Source organism: Mauremys reevesii, linkage group 1 (assembly GCF_016161935.1).
Source record: "Mauremys reevesii isolate NIE-2019 linkage group 1, ASM1616193v1, whole genome shotgun sequence".
NCBI lineage: Eukaryota > Metazoa > Chordata > Testudines > Geoemydidae > Mauremys > Mauremys reevesii.
The window spans coordinates 84,537,123-84,564,993 of NC_052623.1; the positions used below are offsets into that span (position 1 = coordinate 84,537,123).

Consider the following 27,871-nt stretch of genomic DNA (forward strand, 5'->3'; position numbering starts at 1 on the left):
GGTAGAATTTGGCTCACTGTCTTTGGATAGAACTTACTGTTTTCTTTTGTGAGACACTGTTAGAGACAATACCTCATTGCTTTTATAGTGATAATAGTCTTCCGTCATTTAGAGTAAGCATATGCACTAGCCTATGTATTTATCAATTAAGAATAAGGGATATAATAAGTGATTATAAGAATTCCCATAGAAGGAATGATGGAGGGGGGAGAGGAATGCTGTGTAATGGGTATCAGTTGTTAAAGTACACTAGGTCAGGGGTTCTCAGACTTCATTGCACCATGACCCCCTTCTGACAATAAAAACTACTACATGGCCCCAGGAGGGGGGACCGAAGCCCAAGCCCCGCTGCCCTGAGCGTGGGGGGAGGGGGGCAAAGCCAAAGCCCAAGGGCTTCAGCCCCTGGCAGGGGGTTTGTAACCTGAGCCCCATCACCCAGGGCTGAACCCTTCAGGCTCCAGCTTTGGCCCCGGACCCCAGCAAGTCTAAGCCAACCCTTGCAACCCCATTAAAACAGGGTCAAGACCCACTTTGGGGTCCTGAGACCACTGCACTAGGTCAATTCTTAGGCCTAGTGACCTTGTCTGTAGTAGAGCTGAATGAGGTATGCTTCAGGCAGCCAGAGTAGTAAGGAGCAAGAAAGTCCACAGAAAGAGGAAGAGAGAGCTCCCTAGAGCTAGATGTGAAAGGGAAGTCCTTTAGACAGCTATTCAAAGAAAAAATATATATTTTAATATGTTATTAATAGGAAGAGTTTTGAACTTTTAAAAGTGAGTTCTGCAATGGGTTGGCTGTGTTTCAGTGATGTATAACTTGTATGTCAGTAATAAGTTTGCAGAGCAATTTGAGATCCTTCAGGGTGGTATTATATATAGAAACTATGGTGACTGATTCTATAAGCCACATTTGGTAGCAAAAAGAGCACTATATGGCCTGTTTCCCTAAGCTGAACAGGATTGTTTCTCTCTGTGTAACCCTTTTACCATCCACTGAGCAAAGCCACAGGTTTGCCAGCATTGCACTTCTACAGAACAACATTTTGACTCACTTACCCAAAGCTGAGTAATGTCAATAAGCATATTTAGGGTTTAAACCATATAGATCACCAACTTAAATTAACACTCCTATTTAGTTCTTTTCTGGCACTTCTGTTTGTGTTCCTTATCTTGGGTTTTCCTGCAGGATTTAAACTTTTATTGTACCGTTCAGTATTCAGCCTTTTTGTTGCCCCCAGACACCAATACCTGATGCTATAAACAGTGGCATGCCACTGTAATGAACTTAATTTGAAATTTTCAAAGTCAACTAGGGGATATGGCCCACAACTCCCACCGAAATTAATGGGAGCTACGTAGCTAAATCCACTAATCAGTTTGAAAATCTGAATCTTTAATTGTGTAATGCAGAGATGCCATAGTTACTTATTAAACTCTTGCATAGCATGAGAGTGTAATTAATTAATTTCTACTCCTAGAGCATATGCTTCTGTCACTTGAGCTAAAAGAGAGTCTTCAGTCTGTTAGTGGTCATATGCTCCTTCAAGCTATTCTACTGGAGAGTGAGAGAATAAGATATTCCTAAACACATGAGAGAGCTTGATACATTCTGCCTACTAGTGCTGCACATGCACGTTCAGTAATTTAACAAGCATGACTGGTGTGTTAACTTCCATTCCTCCATCTCTATGCTGCAAGTCTGAATTTCATAGTCGCGTTTCCTATTACCATTTCATCACCTATTCAGTGGTTTCTGGGTTTCTGTTTTGTTTTTTGTTGGGTTTTTTTTGTTTTTTTGGAGGGGTGTTTTGTTTTGTTTTTTTTTCATGTGCATTAGGAGACATGGGCAAGGCCTAGTAATTTTAGCTATATTGAGAGAGTCACATTGTTAGGTTTTTTATTATATTTTTGACTAGCATGAAAGGTTACTAGTGTCACCCGATCATGGGGTGTATATACCCTGTGACAGGTTGTCACCCCTGGGGTGCAGTTTGGGAGCCATAGGAACCACTCTAACCTCCCAGCTGGGCTGGCCTTTCCTACACTGCTCTGTAGGTGACTCACAGCCTTTTCAGGCCCTGTGGTCACCCATCACAACACTGGGCGACACTACAACCCAAATTAAACTACCTGAGTGCCTTACTCAAAGACAGGCAGGTGACAATGACCAATTTCCCAGCTCCTCCACCCTGCACCCTTGCTTGAGTATAAATCCAAAATTGTACCATCTTGCACTGCACAGGGATCTGTACAATGTAAGCTCATAAAGTTCACCCTCCCCTTGATGTGGGAAGGATATGCACCATACGCTTGTGTTAACCAAGCTGAGGCTATGGCTACATTTGCACTTCAAAGCGCTGCCGCGGCAGCGCTTTGAAGCGCTAAGTGTAGTCAAAGCGCCAGCGCTGGGAGAGAGCTCTCCCAGCGCTGTCCGTACTCCACCTCCCCGTGGGGAATAACGTACAGCGCTGGGAGCCGCGCTCCCAGCGCTGGGGCTTTGACCACACTGGCGCTTAGCAGCGCCGCAATTTGCAGCGCTGGAGAGGGTGTGTTTTCACACCCTGCTGCAGCGCTGCAAATTTGCAAGTGTAGCCATAGCCTGAGATTTTTCCCTAGATACTTCACTTAAAGGCATACTGGTTTAGATAAAGCAAAAACAAGTTTATTAATTACAAAAAGATAGATTTTAAGTGATTATAAGTGATAGCAAAGAGGTCAAAGCAGATTACCTACAAATAAACAAAAACACAAACTAAGCCTAAATACTAGAAAGACTGGATACGAATTAGCAATTTCTCACCCTGACTTATGATACAAGCAGGCTTGCAGATTCTTAAGGCACAAGCTGCACTGCTCGTTCACCTACTATAACATGATCTTGATTTTCTTCTGTACTCTCTTCCTTTCTGGCAAAATTACATTTTTCTGGCACTGTCCATGAAATCTTCCTTTGGGGATAATTTTAGCAGTATAAACCATAAGCCTCAATCCTGGGAGGTGTTGAGCATACTCAAATCCCACTGATAGGGTTGAGAGTGCACTGCCCCTTAAAGACTACACATTGCACCAGCAAAAAGTGTTAATGTCTAGGTGCATTTCTAAATGACAAAATAAGAGACAGGGAGCTTGCCCATTTTACTTTTGAAATGTTATAAGGGACTGTCCTGATGTAGAATTTGTCCCAGGATGTTTGGCAATGGGTATAGTTGATATTTATTATAATCATTAAAGTCTGAGAAGGGACTCCTACTGTCTGTGCTGAAGATTGTTTAACTTGCGATTCTCCTGGTAAGAGGGAGACCAATGCTTTTTTAGGACAGTAGGTGGCAGTGTTGTCTCTGTTCCCAAGTGTCAAAGCACTGAACTATCACAGCTCAGAGAAGCCATTTCATGAAATATGCTAGATAGCTAAAGTTCCAGCAATCATAGGTACTTCTGCCCACAAGTAGTGGAAAGATTCACTGGAGTAGCTGTCAACATACCCTCCAAATTCAGAGGGTATATAAATGAACTATATAAATGCTTTTAACCAGTGATACTTATGGTATGTTTTTGCTCCACTATGTAGTGTTTTTGTGTGTTTTTATTATTTGGATGAGAGTAAAAAAGGGATCCTTCAACTTTTAAAAAGGGAAAATATTATAATGCTCTTATTAATTTTATTTTTAATTGTGCTTTTCTTTACTTAAAAAATTAGGACCTTGAACAGCATTAATCATGCTGCTGGCTCCCCTCTCTGGCAACTGGTTAGTTCCAAACTCACATCCCTGGCCTTAAGGTGAAGATCCCTTCTGGAGTCTTTGGGGAGGTAGGAATTAATTCAGGAATCAGTCCAACACACATATGTTACAACACATTTATCAGCATAGATTGAATAATTGCATCCTTAAAAGCAACAGAATTAAATAAGGAAGTTTATCCCTGCTGTAGAATTCTATAGAGTGTTTTTAAAAAAAACTATAGAAAGGGTATAATTTATTAAATATATGAATTTTAAAGTAATGTGTATAGACTTCTATTACATGTCTATAAAACACTATTGGTAATGCATCTACTAAATATGCTATAGGGTAAAAGCCTGGCATCATTGAAGTTTGCCATTTATTTCAGTAGGGCCAGCATTTCACCCTAGGATTTTCCCATAGGGGAGTTGTACAAAGTTTGGTTGTTTATGAAGATAGCTAAACTGGGAGGAGTGGTAGATATGCTGGAGGGTAGGGATAGGATACAGAGGGACCTAGACAAATTAGAGGACTGGGCCAAAAGAAACCTGATGAGGTTCAACAAGGACAAGTGCAGAGTCCTGCACTTAGGACGGAAGAATCCCGTTCACTGTTACAGATTAGGGACCGAATGGCTAGGAAGCAGTTCTGCAGAAAAGGATCTGGGGATTACAGTGGACAAGAAGCTGGATGTGAGTCGACAGTGTGCCCTTGTTGCCAAGAAGGATAATGGCATTTTGAACTGTATAAGTAGGGGCATTGCCAGCAGATCGAGGGACATGATCATTCCCCTCTATTCTGGGTGTGTGGCTGGTCCTTTGGGATCAGGAGAACCTTTTATTTGATGAGACTCATTGTAAAGAACCATTCACCTTTAAATCCATTGTTTTTGGGGGGCGATACAAGGACTGGAATACCTGAGGAAACTGCTTTTCTGACTTCTTGTTAGCCAGTGTGGTGAGACAGAAGTTTACTTTTATTGCTGGCTTGGCTCTTATCTTATTGAAAAATAACTGCCAGTTTTGGGATATAGCTGCCCTATTTCTCGCAGTTTGTCCTGTTTGGTGTTCTCAGTTGTGACCCACAAAGACACGGTTACAGCAACAAATTTTCTTTTTCTCAAATTACTTGAATGTCCCTGGACAGACCACAATGTACAGTGCCTGTAATGCTTTTATGGTGTTAGGCTGTATATTGTGCATGGAGCTGCTTCTGGCATCTCATTGAGAAAATGTTTATGTTCAATAACTGTTGTTGTCCTCAGTGGACCAGAACCTAGAGCATATGTTAAAAGACTGACTTCAGCAATGTACCTACTATTGATACTAGTCAGTGTATTTCTTAAGACTAACAAAGAGTTAGGACTTGATTCAAAGAGAGTTAGGCCTAATTAACATTAATTATCTGCACCTTCTTTAGAGAAGATCAAGAAAAGGCCATATACATAGCTGAAACTGGGGAAGTAATTTATTATGATCAGGTGCAACAGTTTAACTCGGTAAGATTTTCACAGGATTGGGTTGGAATTTCATGGAATTGTGGTGTCACTTTTTGTTGTCAGTCATTGTTCTCTCAAGGCAAGTCATACTGTTCCATAAACACCATTAAATGGGTTCTCTTGTTAGTCCAACAATGCACTCTTTGGCTCACCTCAAACACACCTCTGTTCCTAAGTGAGAACCAGGTATCCAGTTCATGATATCGTCTTAAATCTGCTGAGATTTATTGCTCAGTCCTCTTTGGGCAAGATGCTATGCACAGAATGTTACATCCACATCTAGTTCCCATCTGTAAATTAGCACTGGCTATCTCAGTTAGTGCTAGTTGTAAATTTAAATCCTTTTTGAAAGATGACCTCTTTATACATATGTGCTATTTCTAAAGAGGAAGGAGAAGAACATATCCTGGACTTATTGCACTGACCTCAGTAAACACTTACTGGTATAGGGCCTGGTGATTCTGATATTTGTTTTGAAGAAGTTGGAAATGGGAAACTCAGATGTTGCAAGTAACTTGTAGATTTTGTTTCAGTTGTCTTCAGTTTCACAACTGAGTGAGTAAAAGAGCTACAAGCAGGGGAATTTTCCCTTCAGCATTTTACATGATTTCAAAAGTTAAACATGTCAGGTGGTCCTTTGTGGTGTAATCAGTGCGGGTGCCTCTTTTGCTATTCCCTTCTGCGGTTGTCTGCTTAAGTAGGCTACCTCAGCAGTTTCTCCTTGGCACTACTGTGAAAATGGGAGGCCTGTCTGTGATATGAATTAAAGAATCCAAGGATTTATAGCTGTAAGTTTGTTAACTATAGACTAATACAACTATTTCAGATCATTCACAGAGACTGTACATGAGGAGAAGGCCTAAGTGTGGCAACATTCCTACTCCTACACCATGGGTAAAATGTCCTCGCAAAGCAGTGAGTCCTTCTTTCTCTGGCAGCAAGATTTATTAGCCGCTGCCAAAATGCCACTGAAGACCGTCAGCGACTGAAGGACCTGCTGCCAAATGCCGCCCAAGACACTGACATGCCAGGTGAGTGTAACAATTGAAAAGGCACTCGCCCTGCAGCGGTCCCGATATTTTGGAGTTATCATCTGGTCACCCTATACGTACGTGACCTGGGGCAAAGCAAAATCGACTTGTGTATTTTATGCCAAAAGCATATGTAGCAGGGTGCTGGTGCAAGGGCACCTAATTAGCCCCTGCTCAGACAGCCCCAGTCAGGGGAAATAGATTGGGGCTGGGGAGAAGTCTGGTGCCTGGCCTTTAGAACTGGCTGCACCTGCAGGCCTGAGGGTTGAAGGGCTATAAAGGCTGGCTGGCAGCCAGAAGAAGGGGGAATGACCAGGGGAAGGTCAGTCTCCAGGCTGAGGACAGACTCTGTGTAGGAGAGGAGATTGTCAGGCCTGCAAGCTCTGTATATAGTATATCACCGGTGGTGGGAGAACAGGGTGTAAATAAAGCCACGGGTGCTGCAGAAGGAGAAGCCTCTCTGTGCTTTATTGGGGCAGACAGTGGGCCCCAGGAAGAGGGGCGGGCAGAGGACCCTGTTACAGAATAAGATTCAGGGGCCAGATTCTGCCCTCTATTATCTACATGCAATTCCCACTGACTGTATGTTTTGTAACTGTTAGCATTGTTCAGCCCTAAGTCAGCAGTGGTAAAATGAAGAGTAAGCAGCTTAAGAAAAATATATATTAGTAAGAGACAAGCAACTATGGGACATGGGCAGCCCAAAGCCTCTGTCTATGTAAGCAGAGTCAGGATGAGCTCTACCCTGACATCTGGTGGTAGATTATGGGGAGTGCGGAAAGAAGTTTCAAATATTCGCATTAGCATTTCAGTTATTTGCATGGGCACTCCCACCCCACTTAGCATACCGCAAAGCAGCCTGGGATGGTTATTTTCACAGCTATGGGAGCCCCAATTTTTTTGTTATTGGGGCAGGAGCAATAAAATGTTGTCATCCCGATTAAGTAAATGAGGAACTACAAAACTGTCTTATGATAGAGGGTTTCATTGTCAACTAAATAGCACTTGCTAGACAAGGGACATGGGTTCCAAAACCCATTGAAAAGAGAGAGGGTGGGGACAGAGATCTGTACTTGGTGGTGCAGGCTCCTTGTGTGAGCCAGAAGCACCAGTTCCACCTATGCCTCTCTCCACTGTGGAATGTCAGAGTTAACTTTTGATTCCCTTAAGAATCTAAATGCAGGTTACTGAGCTGAATTCACTGGTACTGGGGCTCCCCTACTAAGAGCTGGAATCACTAAGAACTGAAATCACTGAAGAGCTGGACTTGCTGAGCTCAGAGCACTGAGTACTGTGCTAATGAGTGGGGGAGCCTGAAGCCATACTGTGGAGCAGAGCAGCTGGCAGAGCAGAGTGGAGCAGTTTGTGCAGCCACTGGGTGGGTGGAGCCAAGCAGCTCGCGAGGACGGCTGGAGTGGCTCACAGGACAGCTGGTGGACCGGAGCAGCCCACAGAGCAAGCGGAGCTGAGCTGTTTGCGGAGATGACTAGTGGAAGCAGAACCCCACGAAGAGGCAGGGCAGTTGGCCCTGAAACCACGTAAGGTGCCCCTTTCTACCCAGGCTGGGGAGGGGGACCTCTGCAGAGAGACTCTTGAGCTCTGGGGCTGCACTGACCCGGGACAGAGACTTTTGGATTGTGGGACTTTTGGGATTGTGGGTGATTTGGGGGTTGCTGGACTCAAGGGCCCCGAGAGAAGGACATGGCCCAATTTGCTGGAGTGGGTCTTTGCTCATGGTTTGACCTATGAACTCTAGCTGAGGTATTTTCCCAATTTAATGCTTGTTGTTTGTCATGTAATTAAACCTTTTCTGCTACACCAAGACTCTGCTTGCGAGAGGGGAAGTATTGCCTCTTTGAGGCGCCCAGGGGTGAATGTAAGATTTTCCCAGGTCACTGGGTGGGGGCTCTAGCTGGTTTTGCATTATGTTGTGGGAAAGGGACCCCTATGTATTGAACCCGGCCCTTGCTGCTATCGTTTCGGCCCGGCAGAAGGGTTACATCTATAACAGGGATCGGCAACCTTTCGCACGCAGCCCATCAGGGGAATCCACTGTTGGGCTGTACGGGGGACTTTGGCAAACCAGTAAAGTGCTTGAACCACTATGGCTTATTGTTAAAGATGGCCTAGTCAGCAAGCTGTAGATTGGCCATTCAGCAATCTCAGCTTGACCAAGGCAGGAGGGGAGGGGGTGTTTGGATGTCACCAAAAGGGCAGCTTGACCCCGCGTCCTTCCTGATAAGAATTGTGTTGAAGTTGCTGACACATGCATTTTAAAAGTGTAGGATATGCCCAAGGAATGTCTATTGAGGTCTCAAGGCTGCAAGTTCTGGAAAAACCCACACCTGGTTATTCAATAATCAGAAGGAGCCTCTTGCTTGATCATTGAAACTGCTTACTTAATAAGGTTTCTTTAAGGGACATGTCATTCTATTACTAATGTATAAATAAGGGGACTCATTTGGGGACTCTTCGGGTCTGGTCTCTCCCTCTGGATGCATCTTCTGTTCTCCAGCGGCAGACGGACGGCTGCTGTGTCACTCTAAAGCCACACTCAGCTTTGGTAATTATCAAGGGTTGGGGGTGTTTTACTAATGTTGTTGTGGACGTTTGTAAGTGCTTGAGACTAGTAAAGTTTAGCTTTAAGTGAAAGCACTCTTGTGTTGTCCTGTTTGTGCCAACCATCTATCAGTCGGACGGCTGTGTCTCCCCTGATTTATTTCCTGACCCCTCCTCACATAGAGTAAAAGTTACCAAGAACTTTGGGTTGAAAGAACTCCAGGTAACAGGGCCAGGATGGTTTGTTTCTTTGTGGGAAGCAGAGGCCAGCACATCCCTTGGCCCACGCTGCTTCTCGCAGCCTCCATTGGCCTGGAATGACATACCGCGGCCTGATGGGCAGCATGCCAGAGGTTGCAGATCCCTGGTCTATAATTAGCATGTGACTCATGTATAGCTGTTGAAAGTTGAAATTAAACTAGTGCAGTTTAATTCACTTGTTTGTTCACTTGTTACCAATTTTCAATCAAAACTGCAGAACTGTTTCCTTTATGTCAGATTCCCTTTGTCAAAGAGGTGAGCCTGGTCAGTCTGCAAGTAATTTACTTTTATATAGCACAGTGCCACTTAAGGTTTAAAAGTCCATTTCACATAAATGGCTAAATCTGTTCCTGGTATAACTCCACTGAAGTCATTATTTTCAAAGCGTTGAACAATGTATCCTACCAGTGATCTTACAGAAGGAAGGTAAGTTATATCAGAAATCAGTGTGACTGGAGACCAGTGAAAAAGTTTACCCTGTGCCAGAGGGCCAGCACGAGGCTTATGCTCCACTTAAGTCCCATTTAAACCCTATTTTGAGAGCTTAAGTGGTGTATAGGCCTTGTACAAGCCTCTGCACAGGGAAAATTTCACCCTTTGCCTGAAATGACAGGTGTTTGAAAGTATTGTGCAGTAATATTGCCTTATAGGCTGCAGATTATGATACTTACCTTCCTTTGTAAAATCCTTCTGAGAGTCCATAGAGTTACGCTTAGTATACACCCACAGGCTGGGATTCTGTGCTGTGCTGCCTGGAGACACAACACAGAAGATGCAGCTCACTGGGAAGTGGGGCAATGGTGGCTGACACTCTTACACCATCCCAGTTTGGGACTTTGTTCCCTAGCACAGGGACATGCCCTCAGGGGGCGGGGGGGGGGCAAGGGTTTCTTGGGGAGGGAGGCCATGAAGAAATATCAGACTTTGACCCTTTTAAAAAACAAAAGTGATATTTGTATGTTTCACAGCACTTACTAGTGCCCCTTGCCACCCTTACTTCGGCACTGCTGCCTTCAGAGCTGGGCAGCTGGAGAACAGTGGCTGCTGGCCAGGGCATTCGTGTTGTTTGCGGTACGGGAGGATCATATTTTTTAATCCTGCTCCCATCCTGCCCCACAATACCAGCTCCCACATTGTTTGTTGAAATTTTTACCCTGCTCCCACTATTATGGCAGCAGGTCCTGTGGGATCCCAGTCCCAGAGGGGAAAGGCATGACAAATTCTATCAATGATAACGGGGGGCATGACTGGAAAAGTTTGCACACCACTTCCCTAGCATAAATGAGAACAGTCAGGACTGACTCTACTTTATGGTCTTCTCCTGCCCAGGGCTTCCTATGGACTAGTCATCTGAGTTCAGTATGAAGAATTCCCCTCATGACCAGGGCATGCCCTTGCACTGGAGTCATGAGGAGAGCTGCCCAGTGACTGCACTGGGGAAATTCTCCCCCATGTGGCTGTGAGGTTTTTATTGTTAGTCAACACCCTTTGTGCTGGCACAGGGGCAGAAAGGGGCCATAGTGGAAGCTAGAATTTCACTTAGATCAGACTCTATCCCAGATGGAAAGAATGAAAATGAGATAAGAGCATGGGGATTTAAAATGTCAAAAGGAAAAGAAAGAAAAGAATGACACACATTTAAGGTTAATGACCTTTTTATTTAATTCAAGCTCTTACATTTTATTGTATATTCCTGGCAGGAAAGTGGGAATTGAAAGAGGAAGAAAAGTGTGGATTGTATTAATTTAATCCTCCTAACATCCCCTTTTTCAGTCTTCTGCCATCATGAATAGCTGACAGAATTTCTTTGTTACCATTTGGCTTGATAATTTTTGACAATTTTTGAAAATGAGGCTGGTCCAGTTAGATGAAGTAGGGTGATGTGATTTGCAAGGTACAATGTTAGGACTGTAAGGACCCCTCATCACATTCAGTGGCCCATGGGCAGGGGCGGCTCTAGCTTTTTTGCCACCCCAAGCACGGCAGGCAGGCTGCCTTTGGCGGCGCGCCTGCAGGAGGTCCCCGGTCCCGCGGATTTGGCGGCGCACCTGTGGGAGGGTTGCCAGTCCCGTGGATTCAGCGTACCCACCACCGAATTACCACCGAATCCATGGGACCAGCGGACCTCCCGCAGGCAGGCCGCCAAAGGCGGCCTGAATGCCGCCTTGACAGGGACCAGCAGAGCGCCCCCCGCAGCTTGCCGCCCCAGGCATGCGCTTGGAGCACTGGTGCCTGGAGCTGCCGCTGCCCATGGGACGGTATGAATGACTGTGGTGTACTCTGGTGTGTTTAGCTGATAACTGTTCTGGCTTTTATTTAGTCTACAGAGGCAGCTGTCATTTTGTAGGGCAGAAGTGATGCACTGCATTACAGAGGGGACATACATTGTTGTGACTTTACATGTATTCATTCTTTTGTTTTGTTGTTTCCCTTTTAGCCAAAGGAAAGTCATGTTGTTCTTTATATACGGAGAGAAAAAAAAAGGCTGTCAATTAATCACAGTTATCTCAAACAATTAACAGAAAACAAATTAACTCAATTAAAAAATTAATCACAATTCATCACAGTTTTAATCGCACTGTTAAATAATACTAGAATTACAAGTAAAATGTATTATAAATATTTTAGATGTTTTTCTACATTTTCAACTATATTGATTTCAATTACAATACAGACTAAAAAGTGAACAGTGCTCACTTTATATTATTTTTATTATGAAAATAATGTAATAAAGATAAACACTGTAATAAAGATAAACAAAAGAGAGTATTTTCAATTCACCTAATACAAGTACTGTAATGCAATTTCTTTATCATGAAAGTGCAACTTAAAAATGTAGAATTTTTTTATATATATAACTGCACTGAAAAACAAAACAGTGTAAAACTTTAGAGCCTACAAGTCCACTCAGTCCTACTTCTTGTTCCGCCAATTGCTAAGACAAACAAGTTTGTTTACATTTACAGGCGATAATGCTGCCTGCTTCTTATTTACAATGTCACCTGAAAGTGAGAATAGGTGTTCGCATGGCACTGTTGTAGCCAGCGTTGCAAGGTACTTACACGCCAGATATGCTAAACATTCATATGCCCCTTCATGCTTCGACTTGTAGATAGCACTATATTTTGTTTATCTTTTTTTACAGTGAAAATATTTTTAACGGTGTAATTAAAGCTGTGATTAATTGCAATTAATTTTTTAATCGTTTGGAGCCCTAAAAAAAAATACTAACAAACTATATTCCTTCATCAAACACACTGCTGTTACTTAGAAAAATGCAGTCCCAGATTTTCAACTCACCTTGCACATGAAGCATAAGTTAGGACTCCAAGCAAAACTTGCTACATTTTTCTAAGAATATTGTGATGGGGTCTGCTTACCCCACACTAGCCCAGACAGGGTTAAGCTCATATTATTGACAGCAAAAGTCCCTACTCCCTGGCGAGACTGGGCATGATCCAAATGCTCTAGCAGTATAAAGGGAGGGATCCCAGCTCATTCTGAGCAGGAGGCCGCAGGGGAAGGACTTGTCTGGGAAGCTCCTGCGAAGGGTCAGCCACAGCCCTTGACTGCACTGGGAATCAGAGCTGCTGTGGGCCCACCTGCACCCTGGCGACTGGAGGAGCCATCAGAGGCGACCGGCCCTGCTGACCACAGAAAACCCGACATCTCATGGGAGACCCTAACGCAGACTCTGGTAAGAAGTGACCCAGGGAAGGTGATGGAGTAGTACCTCCCACCCAGGAAAACTCAGTGTATTTCGGTAGGACCCCCCCTGCTGAGACAGTGGCAAGTTGTTATCCCACTGTTAGAGCCCTGGGTTGGGGCCAGGAGGAGTTGGGTGGGTCCGGGCCCCCCTACCAGGGCTGCCACACCTCTTGGTGGGCACCCCAACTTTATAGACTCTGGCTACCAGGCCACACTGCCCTGCACCAAAGGGCTACTTTATGGACTCTAGCTGCCAGGCCACGCTGCCCTGCACCGAAGGGCTGCTTTACAGACTCTGGCTGTTATGCCATGCTGCCCTGACCGTAGGGGCATGGACTGTCACAAATATATTCATCAGTCCTACATGTATGAGCCCAGCAATGGTTCATATATATCAGTCAAGACTCCACTTTAAATTTCCTATACTTTTAATTAGTAGAAATAAGGGTTTTGTTTATGAAAGAGTCTAGTCTTCATTTTGTTCAGAAATTATTTGTAACCATATTTGTTTCAATTAAGTGTCACCATTCAGTATTTTGTTGCTTTTTTTTAATGATTTCTAGTAATTTATAATACTGTGTTATAGCTCAGCATCGTACATTTGTAATGTATCAGAGGGGTAGCCGTGTTAGTCTGGATCTGTAAAAGCAACAAAGAATCCTGTGGCACCTTATAGACTAACAGACGTTTTGCAGCATGAGCTTTCGTGGGTGAATACCCACTTCTTCAGACTTGCATCTGAAGAAGTGGGTATTCACCCACGAAAGCTCATGCTGCAAAACGTCTGTTAGTCTATAAGGTGCCACAGGATTCTTTGTTGCTTTTACATTTGTAATGTAATAAAAAGTGTCCTGGGGTATTCACCTTAATTACTTTATAAAACCTTTTTAACTTGCAATGCCACATCATATCAAGTACCCCATATAAAACAAATTGTATTCCACTGTGGTTCAGGTTTTCTGACTCCACTTGAAGCAAGGATGGTCTGAAAACTTCTGCTTCATAAACTGTAATAACACTGGACATTATAACGAATACTGCAGTAAATAAATGCCACACACGGACATTATAATGAATGCTGCAGTAAATAAATGCTGCAGTCAAATGTTGGATCCCCAATGGCAGGAAGCCACTGGACAAGATTTGCAGGAGGAGAAGGTGCCAGCAGCCATCCTCTTTCACTTGTATTGAACCAGCCAGTGCAGCCTAGAAAGTCAGCAAGACTGGTAGGTTTGGCCAGGGCAGCCAAGAGATGCCTTTATTTAAGCCATCTTCTGAACAGCCTTGACTAGCAGGACTCCTGTAGAAACTTGGAGGCCCCTACCCAGGTTGAACCTATGAAGGGGGTGATGTCAGGAATGGTCTAGTTAATACTTAAATGCCTTAAATGCAGGGGACTGGACTAGAGGACCTACTGAGGTCCCTTCCAATCCTATACCTCTATGAATCTATGGAATTAACAATGCCTGCCCTTACCTGGGGAGAGGAATCCTTGTCTGGGGTGCAGCAGCCCACTTGGGTGCAAGGGGGTAATACCCATCCCCACTGCACTCACTGTGATGACTCAATCTGCAAAAGGGTAGTTTAAATGCAAACAGCTGTCTTAATCCAACATTCTGGTTGAGCTTCTAATTGCACAAAGCTCAGAGTACTAAGTTACATAAAGTACAAAGACAGAGGAATATAGTAGGACAAAACATTACATGATTATGTAAGTTATGACTGTGCCACACACAGGACCTGATTCTCCTCTCACATGTTTGACAGTAATGTAACTGCACTACTTTCAAGTTGAGTTACTCATGATTTATGCTGGTGGAAGTGATAGCAGGATAAGGCCGACACACATTAACTGATATCTGCAATGGGCTCTAAGTGTAAATCACCACAGTTTATACTCTTATGCCCATATAACAATGTAACATATGCCAATTTGCACATGACGTATGAACTTGCCCCACACAGTGCTGTAACCAGGAGTCTCAGCAATTTATGGTGTGGAGGAAGTTAGTCAAGGAAGGCTGGAGGTTATGAAAGAGGGAAATTTCTGGGTAGAGAAGGAAGGGGGTGGGTCATGGTGACAAGTACAGAAGCCCAGAGCTGCTTATATAGAGAGAGAGCTTCCTACTAGCTTCCCCATTGCCATTCCTTTGATAGCTTCACTGCAGGGACTAGTTGTCATCCATTGCAACATGTGGGCAAAGGTATTGCTTTGTTTTTCTGCATTTTAAGTCTGTGTCTTCATTTTAACCTTTTGTATCTTTACTGTACATTCTTCAGTAGGCTGTTGTGGGGCCTGTAGTTCATCTGCTTTTGGTTTCTTATGTTCTTTAACAAAGAAAAGAAAAGATGGAGAAAATCACACCGATTTGATACACAAAAGTGTATTCCTTCTTTGTTCCATCAATATATTAGCCAGAGTGAATCCTGTTATTCTGAGACATGGATTTCTGAAAAGACCGTGGGTAAGAGGAGTAATCAGGGAGCTGCGGCTGTTGAGGGATTTTGCTTTGTTGGTGTATTGGGGAATTCTGCTCAACTGAATGATTTAATCATTGTGATGTGAATTAGACCCATCTTGGAAAACAAGGAACCCAAATCAGAACTATTTTTTGCAGAATTATATTTCACCTTTCCTTTTAAAAGTATTTTTAGTGACCATAACTCTTGGGGAAGGTACCAGGTTGGGGAAGGTACCAGCCCCAGCGAATGAAGTATGCTATTTATTCTCAAAACATCAGGTCCCCACAAACAGCAGCAATGGAAGCCCATCCACAACACCCGCACAATATCAGTCCTTTTCTGGAAAGAACACCTTAAGGGTTGAAAAGTGTCTGTGCATTTTATCACTGGCCTTTTCTACTAAGACCGACCAACAGGGTCTCAGTTCCTACCAACTGTCATGATGGTTTCTGTGATACAGACAATTGGCCTCCAAGATCTGGACTGATACCACCAAACTAGTTTCACATCTATCTGGTAGTTATAGCCTCCGTTGCCAGAGTATCTGAGCACCTCACTGTCTTTAATGCATTTATCGTCACAACACCCTTGTGAGGTAAGGAAGTGCTATTCATCCCAATTTACAGATGGGGAACTGAAGCACAGAGAGACTAAGGGCCAGATTTTTCAAGGTATTGAGATGTTGCTCTGCTCAGCATTACAAGGTCCGAGTGACTTAGGGTCTGTCTATACTGCAGCCAGCATTGTAAATTCTAATTCAGGCAGCCATGAGTGCACTAGCTTCCATTGCACTCTATCTGTGGCAGTGTAGGCAGCTGGGTATAGGAGGAACCATGAAGAGCATCGGTCCCTCCGATAAAGTGCATTTTTTCAGAACTATCGATCCTGCTATGAAAAGTATACATCGTAATGTGAGAATTTCTGTCTGAAGTACTGAAATAGCATTGAGATGCTTTTGATCAAGTGGCTCATGATGGGCAGCTGCACCTCCATGCCAAGACCTCCTGTATCACCCGAGGTTCTATCCTCACCCCCAATCCAAGTTAACACTGGGGGGAGATTGTGAAGTGTCACTGATTTCAGTGCCAACAATACCTGGATGAAGCCAATCTCTGCTTGGGACGTTGAAGGAAATGCAAACAACTCCTACCTCTCCCAGTGCTAGAACCAGATTAAGACTGAAATTAAACCTGGGCAAGATAGAGATGATGGGCTGGAAGCTCCACTCTGCTTATGCAGTGCAAAGTGAACTTAGACACCCCAGAGAAACCCTCTGGAGAATTCACTAGGTGTAGGGAGACCCTCCAGCTGGTATAAAGCAGGCAGAGGGGGCTTTGCTGTCTCCTGCACAGGATCCACCACCCACTAATGACACTTCCTCCACCAAAGCTGCATTGTCTGGCATAAATGGAGGAGGGGCCATGTTGTGGGCAGGAGAGGTGTTGTTGGCTGAGGGCAGGTAAGGTGTAGGTCAAAGGGGACAAAGGGGCCAGGTGAGGAGATATGCTGGAGTGAGGTACTGTTGCACCTGATTCTCTGTTAAAGTTACTCCCCCTGCAGCCTAAAGTTATGCCAAGGTAGGACAGAGCAAAATCAGGATGCTGACATCAGATCCCTGTCAGCCCCCCACAGTCTGCCCTGCACCTGAGCTTTGCTTGGGCACAGAGGAGAACTGAACCAATTTCTGGGATGTGGGGGGGAACCAGCCAACATCATAATCTCACCCTCAACTGAAAGGTCTGCCCTAAAGATGGCACGCAGGCTTACAGACTCTCTGTTCTTAGATGCACAAAGACCAACAACTACTAGAAAATTCTCTCCTTCCATCTAAAGTTGGCCAAGCAACTATGTTTTAGTTTGACAGATCCAGACTTGACCACAATGATTTATGCAATCACAACTGGTTCTCTTAACCACTATGGCACACTGAGAATGAAAGCAGGGGCCTCATCTCCTCAAGGATTACATTTCTATTGCTTCTCCATAACTTCCTCACAATAAAACCCATCACCTAATAAAAATAACTAACTAAAGGATATGAAAGGGACAAGGTGGGTGAAGTATTATCTTTTATTTGGCCAACTTCTGTTGGTGGAAGAGATGAGCTTTTGAGCTCCACAGAGCTCCGCAAAACTTTCACAAACAGAAGTTGATCTAACAAAAGATATTACCTCCCCCAACCTTGTCTCTATTATCCTGGACATACATGCCTACAACAACACTGCAAACATACACTGAAGTTTGACAATGAGCGAAAGAAAGAAGCAAGAGTGGGTGTTGGAAGGAGATGGAGAAAAAGAAATAAACACATTCCCATATGCTCACTGGAAAAGAGGGGAAGTGAATCAAAGCTCAGCTAACTTAAACCTTTGGTTGACTTTATGTAATTTGTGTAAGTCAGTCATCTACACAGTGATGGAGGCAATATAAATTACTGGTGAGTAAAGCCAGAACATTAAAAGTGCCATATTTTAGACTTGAAAGAATAAAAGCAAAACAATTTAGTAGAAATAAAATGTTGGAGATTTTTAATGTTTTCTTTTAAATTAAGACCTCTATTTTTTCCCCAGACCGTCACTGAAAATTTTGCTAATGTTATCCATGGTTTGAATGCGAGCCACCTGACAGATCTAGTCATTCAGAGAAGCAAACGGATGATCCTGGATACTCTGGGAGTGGGGCTGCTGGGTACCAGCACGGAGGTCTTCCACAAAGTTATACAATACAGTAAAGTAAGATGCTTGAACTTCACATTATAGAAAAGTTGTGGCTAAAAGAAAATTGAGGAAAAAGTAAATTTAAGATATTAAGGAAAAATTCCCAGTGGTGAGCTCTATTAGATGGTGGTAGAGAAGCTCCATTGCTTGAGTTACTTAAACTTATGCTGGACAAAGCACTAGAAAGTATGCTATATGGTAAATCCCTGCACAGCAAGAAGAGCATAGACTAGATAACCTACCAGGTCCTTTCTCTCACATCTGAGATAGCAAAACAAACAATATTAAGAATATTCTAAAATGTTATAATGCACAGGATACAGGAATATTAAATACACAACATGATTAAAGTCATTTCTATTACATAATATTCTGCTGTATAGAAACTTTGGCTCTGGTTCCCCTCCAATCTCCTTTCACTTACACAAGGGAAACTCTGCACTTCACTTCCTAGCATAAATGAGAGGTGGTTCGGACCTATTGTTTTATTTTAGAAGACCATGGTGGGTTAGGATTGTGTTCCAGAAGTCTGTGTGCAGAAAGGACCTTCCCAAGCTGACTGGCGCTTAGCTGCCTCTCTGGCACTTTGTCCTTTCCTTGAATCCCATGGAGGTCTCTCTGGTGGTTCAGGGATCCATGTAGGGGGAGGGACAGGGGCTTGATGGGCCAAGGGTGGTGCAAGTTGTCCAGAAGCAGGAGGCCACACATTGTTCACCCCAGCATCCAGGGGAGATTGCAAGGAAAAGCCTGAGTCTCTCATTTTTTCCCAGAGACTCTTTGCATGGGGGAATGTCTTTCAAGGGGATGGGGAAAGACCATGGGAGTTGTGGGCAGTGGAGCTTGATGGAGGAGATACCAATGACTAGAGACACTATGGAGGCACAGAATTTACATACTGATGGCTCTAGCCTCCTGCTGATCCCCTGAGATCTACAGGGTAGAGGGGTCGGTCCCACTGTTTAGTTTGCAGGACAGCAAACTTTCTCACCACATCTCCTGATTGCCTCATTGACTCCACTACAGTGTTCAATGTTCTTGGGGCTTTTCTCTCCCATGAGAGGGTGCAAATTCAGTCCCAAAAGGTCAGATTCTGATATTAGTTACAGCAGCATGGATGCAGATTAACTACATTACTAAAACTAACTCCATTACCAAAAAAACCTCTTATCTTCAAGGAAATTACTCTGCGTGTACCCTAGGGTTACTGTGATCAAAATCTGGCCCTGTTTCTGCACCCTTTGGTTATTCTGATTATTCCACGGATTTAATCTCAACAGCTGGTAAAGATAATTGCCTTGTAAATAATGAAAACAGTAAAAGTGAGGCACAATGTATTGTCTTATGCTTGAGTTCAGTATTTTGCAGTAAATGATATCAAATTACTCCCAGATCTACAATTCAGATGCATCCAGCACAGTTTGGGGTCACTCGGATTTCAGACTTCCTCCTCTGTATGCAGCTTTTGTGAACGGAGTAGCTGTAAGAAACATCTTCTTTCTCTATTCTACATCTGCTTTTATATGCTATATGCAGTGATATTTTACATTTATTTTCACTACGTTTGTTAATTTACTTCATCCTTGTGGCTGATGCCAGATTTACAGCCACTGTAAAACTCCCCTAGACTGTCCTACCAATGTGCCTCAACTTTATTCCAGGGACCAATTTTTAAGGGTGAAATAAGATACCTCATTGTCCATCTTATGACACTTGTATTGTGGTAGTATGTAGGGACCATAATCAAAGGTGAGGACCCCATTGTGCTAGGCACTGTACTTACATGTCACACACAAAAAATCTAGCTCCCATTGATTTCAATGAGATCCAGATTTCACACATAGCAGGCAATAATATAGAAATATATTATACACACACACACAGAATCATAGCAAGCACAAATATATACAAGAAAACATTCTAATCTTTAGTCACACATGTTGAGAAAAACTATATATTTTGTACATACTTCATTTTATAAATAAGTAATGATTGGTTCCTCAGAAATTTAGCCCAAATTCAGGCCCAATCTGATGTTAATGACATTTCACTTATACCAGATTTGAATTAGACCTATTTTGAATTATGCAAAGCTAGTGAAGGTGCCAATCTGGGGAAATGGTATATTAGGAATGCCCAAACTAGTGTGACAATGAGGTCATAAGTCAAATCAGATCTCTCATTTGAAATGGAGGAAAAATTATTTTTGAAATGACACTTAGCACCCCTAATGGTCTAGAAGGTATTCAAGTCTGACAGTGAATACATTCAGAATGTCCAAATCCTATATATGATAATTCCTTCATTCATCAAGGTCATAGGTCAAACATAAGACCTCACTGAACATCAAAGGGAAATTGCTTTACCAGTAGCATAAGGCATAACCTTCAGCTCCCATTAGGACAGGATGTTTTCATAGCTGACCTCAAAACTCTTCAGGGCAGGAACAGTGTCTACTTCTGTTTGTACAGCATGTAACCCAACAAGGACCTGACAGGCTCTCTGTGTTACCATAATGATAGGGGGCACTGGTAGTGACCCCTGTATTTGGATTGCCTGACATATTCCATTATAAAAGATTCTTGCCACCTTTCTTGAGATGGGCTAATACAGCCTTTGTCTGCAGCAGGCCTTTAGAATGTGGCAAGGTAACAGCCCGCAAGCAAGAAAAGTGTCTCTTGTCCCTTAAATTCCATCCAGGTTTTGCTGAGATATAAATTATTAAAAACATCCTTTCTATGTGTGGCTGAAGTTCCTGAGGGAAAACTTTGGCAGCCTGCCAGAATAACAACTGATGACACAAACATTCTAAAGTACAGGACTCATGTTGCTGCTAAAGCAGCAGCAGCACAAACTGTACCTGGGAACACCTGTGAGCTGCCAGGGCAGCTGGAGTGGGGTTGAGGAACCAGGCCAGACTGTGTTGGACCCTCCCCAGCCCCAAATGCCCCATGTAGGCAGCACATGACCTTACGGGGCCAGTGGCCCATCCTAACTCTGGGTTAACAGCCTTCTCCTGATACCAGCTGTTGCTCAAGTGGTTGAAATCTGTTGTGAGGGGCTGAAATCCCACTGATGATACAAGTTGGGGAGGCTGCTACAGTTACACATAACAGGTTTTTTTTTTACCTTTTCCCAAAACCTAAGCAATTGCATAGAAAAAGCTACATTGTTTAGAATGCAAAGCTAAGCATTCGTGAGCTAGGAGATGCCAGATTTACAGCTGCCCATGCCATTTTAATTCTAGCCTTTGTTCATAAACATGATATAGTCTTTCAGTGCATGGTCACGTACTATTCTGCTACCAGAACACTGCCTCCTTCAGTGCACAGAATGAATTCACAAGGGACAGAAATAGGATTGCACAGGCAACTGTAAATCTGACATTTCCTAACTTTCAAGTGTTTTGAAACGGAAATAATATTATTTTGGTATGTAATATAAATATTACATAAATAATGTCTGCATTCATAAGCCTACTTCTGTTGTCACTTAGGGCTGGTCTACACTAGAAACATTTTACCAGCATAGCTATGTCAGTTAGGGTTGTGAGTTTTTATAGATATACCAGTATGAGCTCTAGTGTGCAGGCAGTTATATGTGGAGCCCATCCCTATACCGATATAGCTTATTTCACTTCCTGAACCAAAATAAGCTATGCCAGTATAAGTAATTTATAACTATGCCCTCACAAAGATTTTTTTTTCTGCTTAAATTATACCCATATATTTAAACCAGCAAAGCTTTCTAAAGTAGACAAGCCTTTAGAGTTATATTGCTTTAAAGCTGGTGAAATCAAGCCCCCTTCTCCACAAAGTATAATTATGTTATAATATTCTCATTTTTCATTATCATTTTTGTGCATAGCTCAATAAAAAGAAAGCATAAGTAAAAATAAGTTGTCCTGAAAGAAAATTAAATTCTTCAATGTTTATTTATATTTAGTTAAAATCTTTTCATTTGGGATTAGTTGATCTTGTCAAGGCAGACAGTGAATCTCTGATTACAAATCAAGGCCTCTCTCTTTCCCACAAGGTTCACTCAATGGATTTTGATGATACATGGCATCCAGCCACACACCCATCTGGGGCTGTGCTTCCTGCTCTGCTTGCTCTATCAGAAGTCCTGCCTCAAAAGCAAAAATTCTCTGGCCTTGACCTGCTCTTAGCTTTCAATGTAGGGATTGAAGTACAAGGCAGATTGATGCGCTTTTCCAATGAAGCCAGCTATGTTCCAAAAAGGTACGTAAAGGATATTTGATATATAGTATTTGGGTTAAGTGGAGATGCTGTATTTATTTATTTTTTAATATAATTAAGATTAAGAGGTGAAAGCAATGCTCATTTCCAATCTCCAATTACTCTATCAAAAACCTCTCCCGAACTGCCTTTTTGTGACACTTTTGTCAAAGTCTGAATAAATTAATTTATTTCATAGCTAGAGCCAACTGGTCACTATCATCTTTTCCACTTCAGGATTCAAAGTCATGAAAGTTGCACAGCTAATCTCATTTTCTATGCGGTTCCATCCAGAAATTCAAAAAACAAGAACTGAAGCCAACCTTTAAAAACAAAACAAAACAAAACCACTCTATTGTCATTTTTGCCTTTTAGAAGCACAATAAATGGCACTGTCTTTTTAGTGTGGGGGCACTGTTTACTGTGCAGTCAGTGTGACATTTGAAAAGACTCCATTAGCCTTCATATTGATTCAAAATAGTGAAAAAAGAACGATGCTAGGGGGAAAAATCTCAGTCTGTCAGTTTTAATCGGACATGGGAATGCATCTGATCAGGTCTTAATATGCAAACAGAAGACCATCTCTTGCTCCCACAAATGAGGATTCATCTCTCCCTAGGACCAACCTTGGGCTCAGTATAATCCCAGAGTAAACAGGCTATAGACTGAAGATGGCCTCAAAGCAGTTCAGGAACAAAAAATTCCCTTCCACGAGGATGTACGCTTTGCTGTTGCTACCACAGCTTTAGAGTTCTCTTGCTGCTCTGCTGCTCACTACACATGGAGTAGGGGAGTTAGTGGTGTATGATAAAGCAGTCACAAAGGGCCACATTCATGCAGGTACTTAGGTGTTGGCCCTATGCACTGGGCTGTTGATATTCTGGACATAGATGGACACACTTTTTCGTGAGAGATCCAAGCCCGTAGGCATGTTCTGAGAATGCCTACAGAATTGGACCCCATTGGCAAGATTGGATGGGGGGACAGACCTGGTTTGAGAAGTCTGCTTCAGGGCCTTCTGCTTGCACTAGGGCTCCATAAAGCTAATTAGCTGTTGGTGGTGTCAGGACTTAGTTGGCTTTTCACATGCCTGCCAGTGGAAATTCAGATGCCTGCAAGGTCAGTTGGCATCTGAGCAGAGGTTTTTTTGAGAATGCCAGTGGTCCTCAATTTTGGTTAGATGCCTAAAGAGGCAGCTAGCCACCTCAGTACCTTGGTGAATCTAGTCCAAAGCCATTAAGTCTGCCCTAAAGACTTTGTGTTCTTCCGCCCCACAACAGAACTGCACTCCTTCCACTGTGTTTGAAGGTTCTGAAGAGCTTTGCCTCTGCATTAATAATAATACACAGCATTTTCGTTCAACGTCTAGGCAAAATAGGAGCTTCTCTGGAGTTAGACTTCCGGACTGGACGCTGAGCTTTTAAATATATGTTGATTTATGGTCTGATCCAACTCTTACTGATGTTAGTGGGAGTTGGGTGAGGCGCTTACAGTGAGTTATTTCCTAAAATTCATGTCTCTCCATCTGAAATCTGGTAACGAAGAGATGTTTTTTTGTTTTCTCAGGTTTCATCCACCATCTGTGGTTGGTACCATAGGGAGTGCGGCAGCTACTGCTAAATTGTTAGCACTTGATCAGTTTAAATGTAAAGCAGCTTTGGCTGTTGCTGCTTCTTATGCGGGTGCCCCAATGGCCAATGCAGCAACACAAACCAAACCCCTCCACATTGGCAATGCAGCTAGGCATGGCCTGGAAGCAACTTGCTTAGCGTCACTGGGCCTTCAAGGAAACAAACAGATCTTGGACATGGAGTCAGGGTTGGGTGCCTTTTATACAGACTATGCCCCCCGGTTTCTGCCAACTTTACAATCTTATTCCTGGCTCTTGGATCAACAAGATGTGGCCATCAAGCGCTTTCCTGCTCATCTTGGAACACACTGGGTGGCAGATGCAGTCTCTTCACTGAGGAGGTACCTTGTGGAGAGTGATGACTCAGTCCCCATTAGTAGAATTAAGAGAATTGTTGTCAAAGTCCCAGATGTTAGATACGTGAACAGACCTTTCCCTAACTCTGAACATGAAGCCCGGCATTCTTTCCAGTTTGCTGCATGCACTGCTCTGCTGGATGGCAGTATCTCCATTCAGTCATTCAGGGATCAGAACATTTCTAGGCCGGAGTTAAAGGAGCTGCTCAGCAAAACCAAGCTAGAGGATCCTGCCGATAACAAGCCTAGCTTTGATAACCTTTATTGTGAGGTGAATGTCACTCTTCAGGATGGCAAGGTGTTTAGTGAACGCTGCGATACATTCTATGGACATTGGAGGAAACCCTTGAGTACAGAAGATCTGAAGAAAAAGTTTCACTCCAATGCTTCCAGCGTGCTCTCAGTGGAAGCTACAGAAGGCATTATAGAGACTGTGGATAATTTAGAAAAAGTAGAAGACTGTTTTGTGTTAAGCGCATTTCTAAAAGGGACACAGTCAACCAAAGTACTTTCAAAAATGTGCTTACCTTGAAAAATAATTGACATTTATTGACATATATCCTCATAGTTACTCCTATGCGCTTAAAACAAATCAGGAATAGCGAACTCCTATCATATTGCACTCCTGTAACATAAGCAGCATTTTAAGTCCAGTATTGTGGCCATAGTTACAAAGATTATGTCTTGCTGTAGCTGTGCCTTGCCACAGGCTGGAAGGAAGATCCTGTGCTAGCAGTGTCCCCCTTGATTATCCTTATGCCATTAGTAGAAAAGTGCTGTCTGCAGGCTCCACAAAGTACCACTGCTGCTGTGGGATTCCTGCTACCAAGTTCTCTGCTATCCTGGTGCCAGAAACAAAAGCCTCTTCCTAAATATCTTGCTTCTATTAGAGGATTGGTAGTGCAGACCTGAATTTTGGAGGGATAGGGCAGTCACTGCTTCTGGGAGGGCAGCAGTTGATAAAAGGTCAGGTAGAGAATAAGCAATTTATAGCTAAAATATATAAAAATTCTATCTATGCCAAAAAAAAAAAAAAAGACACCAAAGTTGTGCTTGGTATTCTCCAAGAAACATCACAATTTCCCCATCAAACCTGGTCTTGTATAAGCCAGGCTGACAATCACATCACAGGTAAACAATAAGATACCCCTTTAGTTTCCATATTTGGCTGCTCTAAAAACATAAGGACTCACTCTTGACAATCTGTTTCTTACTGTAGCCGAAAATTACACTCCTGTTTCGCAGTTGTGTGGCACTGGCTCTTTGTAACTCTGAGGTTGCTTTCTCTATACCTTCCCTAACATCAGTCAAGTCACATTCCTCCAGCCACAGTGTAACTGACCAGACTTGTTAAGGAATGTATCCTTAGGAGGCTTCCCTTGTCATTACACAAGACTTGCATCATTGACAGGGACTTACAGGAAAGTTTTAAAAGTGAAAACCCCCTCTAAAAGGACACAATCAAGATTTAAATATTTTTAAATTAACGTAACACTGCTACTAATACATCCTTGCACATTTTATACTGAAGTCTATCAAATCAGATTTGTCTTTCTCCCATATAGAAATGTATATTTTAAGTCAGTAATCGTGACAATACAGGCAGATGGATAATATCTTGGTTCATGTGCTTAATGGAGCTTGTGCTTTACTGTGGAAGTCATGAGCACCGTTTATTTTCTGCTTTAAGGGACTAATTTGCATATTTGAGAATCTAAAAATAGGCATCTAGAGCCATATTTAGGCACCTGTAATAGCATTTGAGTCTAGATTGCATATTTAGGTATCTACATTTTAAAATCAGCCTAGTTTAGGAGGAATGTTTGATGCGCTCTTCACGTTACTGTTACATCTTGAAAAGGTGTGGATGTTAATGTGTCTGTAGTAATACAACTTTTAAAATCTGTAACTATTTGTATGATTTTACTAAATATAACAACATTTTCTGTGATGTTTCAGTTTTGTATATGAGCTATTTCTTCATAGGGGCAGATCTCTTCCACCCCTCAACCACTTTCATATCCAGCCTGCACTGATCACTCACAATGTTATGCCTTTTGGAATTAAAGCCTGTGTTTAAGTAGATTTTGTTACGGTAGACAGAGGCCTTTCAGCATAGCTACCACCAAATTAGAATCTAATCACTTACTATACTGAAAGAATGACTAGCTTCAGCGTATCTACAGTCGGCTCAGCTAGATGAGTGACTTCTGCAGGGCACCATACAAATGGCTATTAGAGCGCACATAACTAGTTACATAAGCCTGGATCCACAAAGGGACTTAGGCATTGCAACACTGAGTGTTGTGGCACCTTTTAGGCACCTAGAAAAAAAAATCACAGGAACACCACAGTGATCCACAAAGCCCAAGCTGGGCACCTAAGCTCCCTGTACAATGAATCGAGGGAGAGGGGAACCTTAGAATGCGAGCCTTAAAAGCCAGCACACTAGGCCGGGAGCTGCCTAAACTAGGCAAGATGGCAATGAAAGGTATGACCTAAGCCCCTCCTCTCTCTGAGGGAAGCATCTATCTCTGCTTAGTAACCCACACACAGGAACCTGGCTCTGGAATAGGGTGGCTTTGGTGCTTAAGCGGTTTCTTGAAGGAATGAGAGAGGTGCCTGCTTTGCTGGAGGAGGCAGCAGTAGCATCTCCCACCTTATAACTCAGTGGTTAGAGCACTTACCTGGGATGTGGGAGAGCCTGGTTCAACTGCCCCCTCTCTGCCATGGGGAAAAAGGATTTGAACACTGGTATCCCACTTTCCAATACAGTGCTCTAAGCATCCAAGGTGTCGTATATTCTGCTGTGGGGCTACTGTTACAGCTTCAGGGTAACTGCACTTGTGTGACCCCTCTGTCTCTGGAAGGCACCCACATAAGGTTTCCAGCTCCAGCTGTCACCTCTCTCCAGCCTGGTCATGGTTTTAAGGTTGCACAGCTCCCTATCTCATACCATGATGTGCCCAACAAGCCACTCTGCTTAAGGGACAGTGCCTCTGTGTTGCTTTCTCTGAGGGCTAGGAACAGGGTGGTGCCAGACAGTTACAAGTGACCACACTGCTCCTTCTAAGCAAGCACCTTTGTTCTTAAGGGAGAAGCATTACAGAGAAAATTATTAAACAAAAGACGTTTCTATACACATGCTAAAAGCTTACTACAGGTTACCAGTCTGTCTTATGGGTGCTTGGAAGGCCAAAGGCCTTCCAACCCTTCTGCAAAGGTTGGGACCCTTGGATGGAAGGTCCTGTCCATTTGCTGGATCAGAAAGAAGGTTCTGAGTTTGCCTAAGCAAGGCCTTTTTAAAGGAAAAGGCCCTTTCTTCAAATTTCCTAGTCTCTGGGAACCCAGCTTGAACAAGTATCTGTGAACCTCTACTAGGAGGTACTACCTTCTGGGGTGTCTACAATGTGAGTGATTCACCTTAATCTCCCCCTCCAACACACACTCTCTCTGTCTCTGAGGGAGCTGCAGTAACCCTCCTCCCAGACAGTGAAACACACTCAAATAATCCCTGGCCCACAGTACTACAATATACAACCACCTTCCCCCAAAGATACTGCATGTGGTTGCAATACTTGTCACTGGGATCCTTCAATCTCTTGGTGAAGCTGTTCCTCTGTGGATAATGAATAATTGCGGCAGAGAGCCTAGATCCTGGCTCTCCCATGGCCCAGCTGGGTACCCCTACCTCC

At 43.2% G+C, this 27,871-nt stretch overlaps 1 protein-coding gene across 5 annotated transcripts; it reads left to right on the forward strand.

The window, feature by feature from the left end:
• The first annotated feature begins 3,784 nt into the window (after window positions 1-3,784).
• ACOD1 (aconitate decarboxylase 1) lies at window positions 3,785-26,110 on the forward strand. Of its 5 annotated transcripts, XM_039514608.1 has the most exons (6): window positions 3,785-3,804; window positions 6,043-6,247; window positions 17,809-17,970; window positions 19,345-19,434; window positions 21,988-22,193; window positions 23,757-26,110. In XM_039514608.1, the coding sequence occupies exons 2-6, from the start codon at window positions 6,221-6,223 to the stop codon at window positions 24,706-24,708; spliced, it is 1,437 nt and encodes a 478-aa protein (XP_039370542.1). In that variant the 5' UTR covers window positions 3,785-3,804; window positions 6,043-6,220; the 3' UTR covers window positions 24,709-26,110. The 5 variants fall into 5 exon arrangements, with proteins under 5 accessions (XP_039370542.1, XP_039370559.1, XP_039370550.1 ...); XM_039514616.1 differs by lacking the exons at window positions 3,785-3,804; window positions 6,043-6,247 and adding an exon at window positions 14,915-14,979; XM_039514625.1 differs by lacking the exons at window positions 3,785-3,804; window positions 19,345-19,434 and having other exon boundaries at window positions 5,912-6,247.
• Window positions 26,111-27,871: the final 1,761 nt, after the last annotated feature.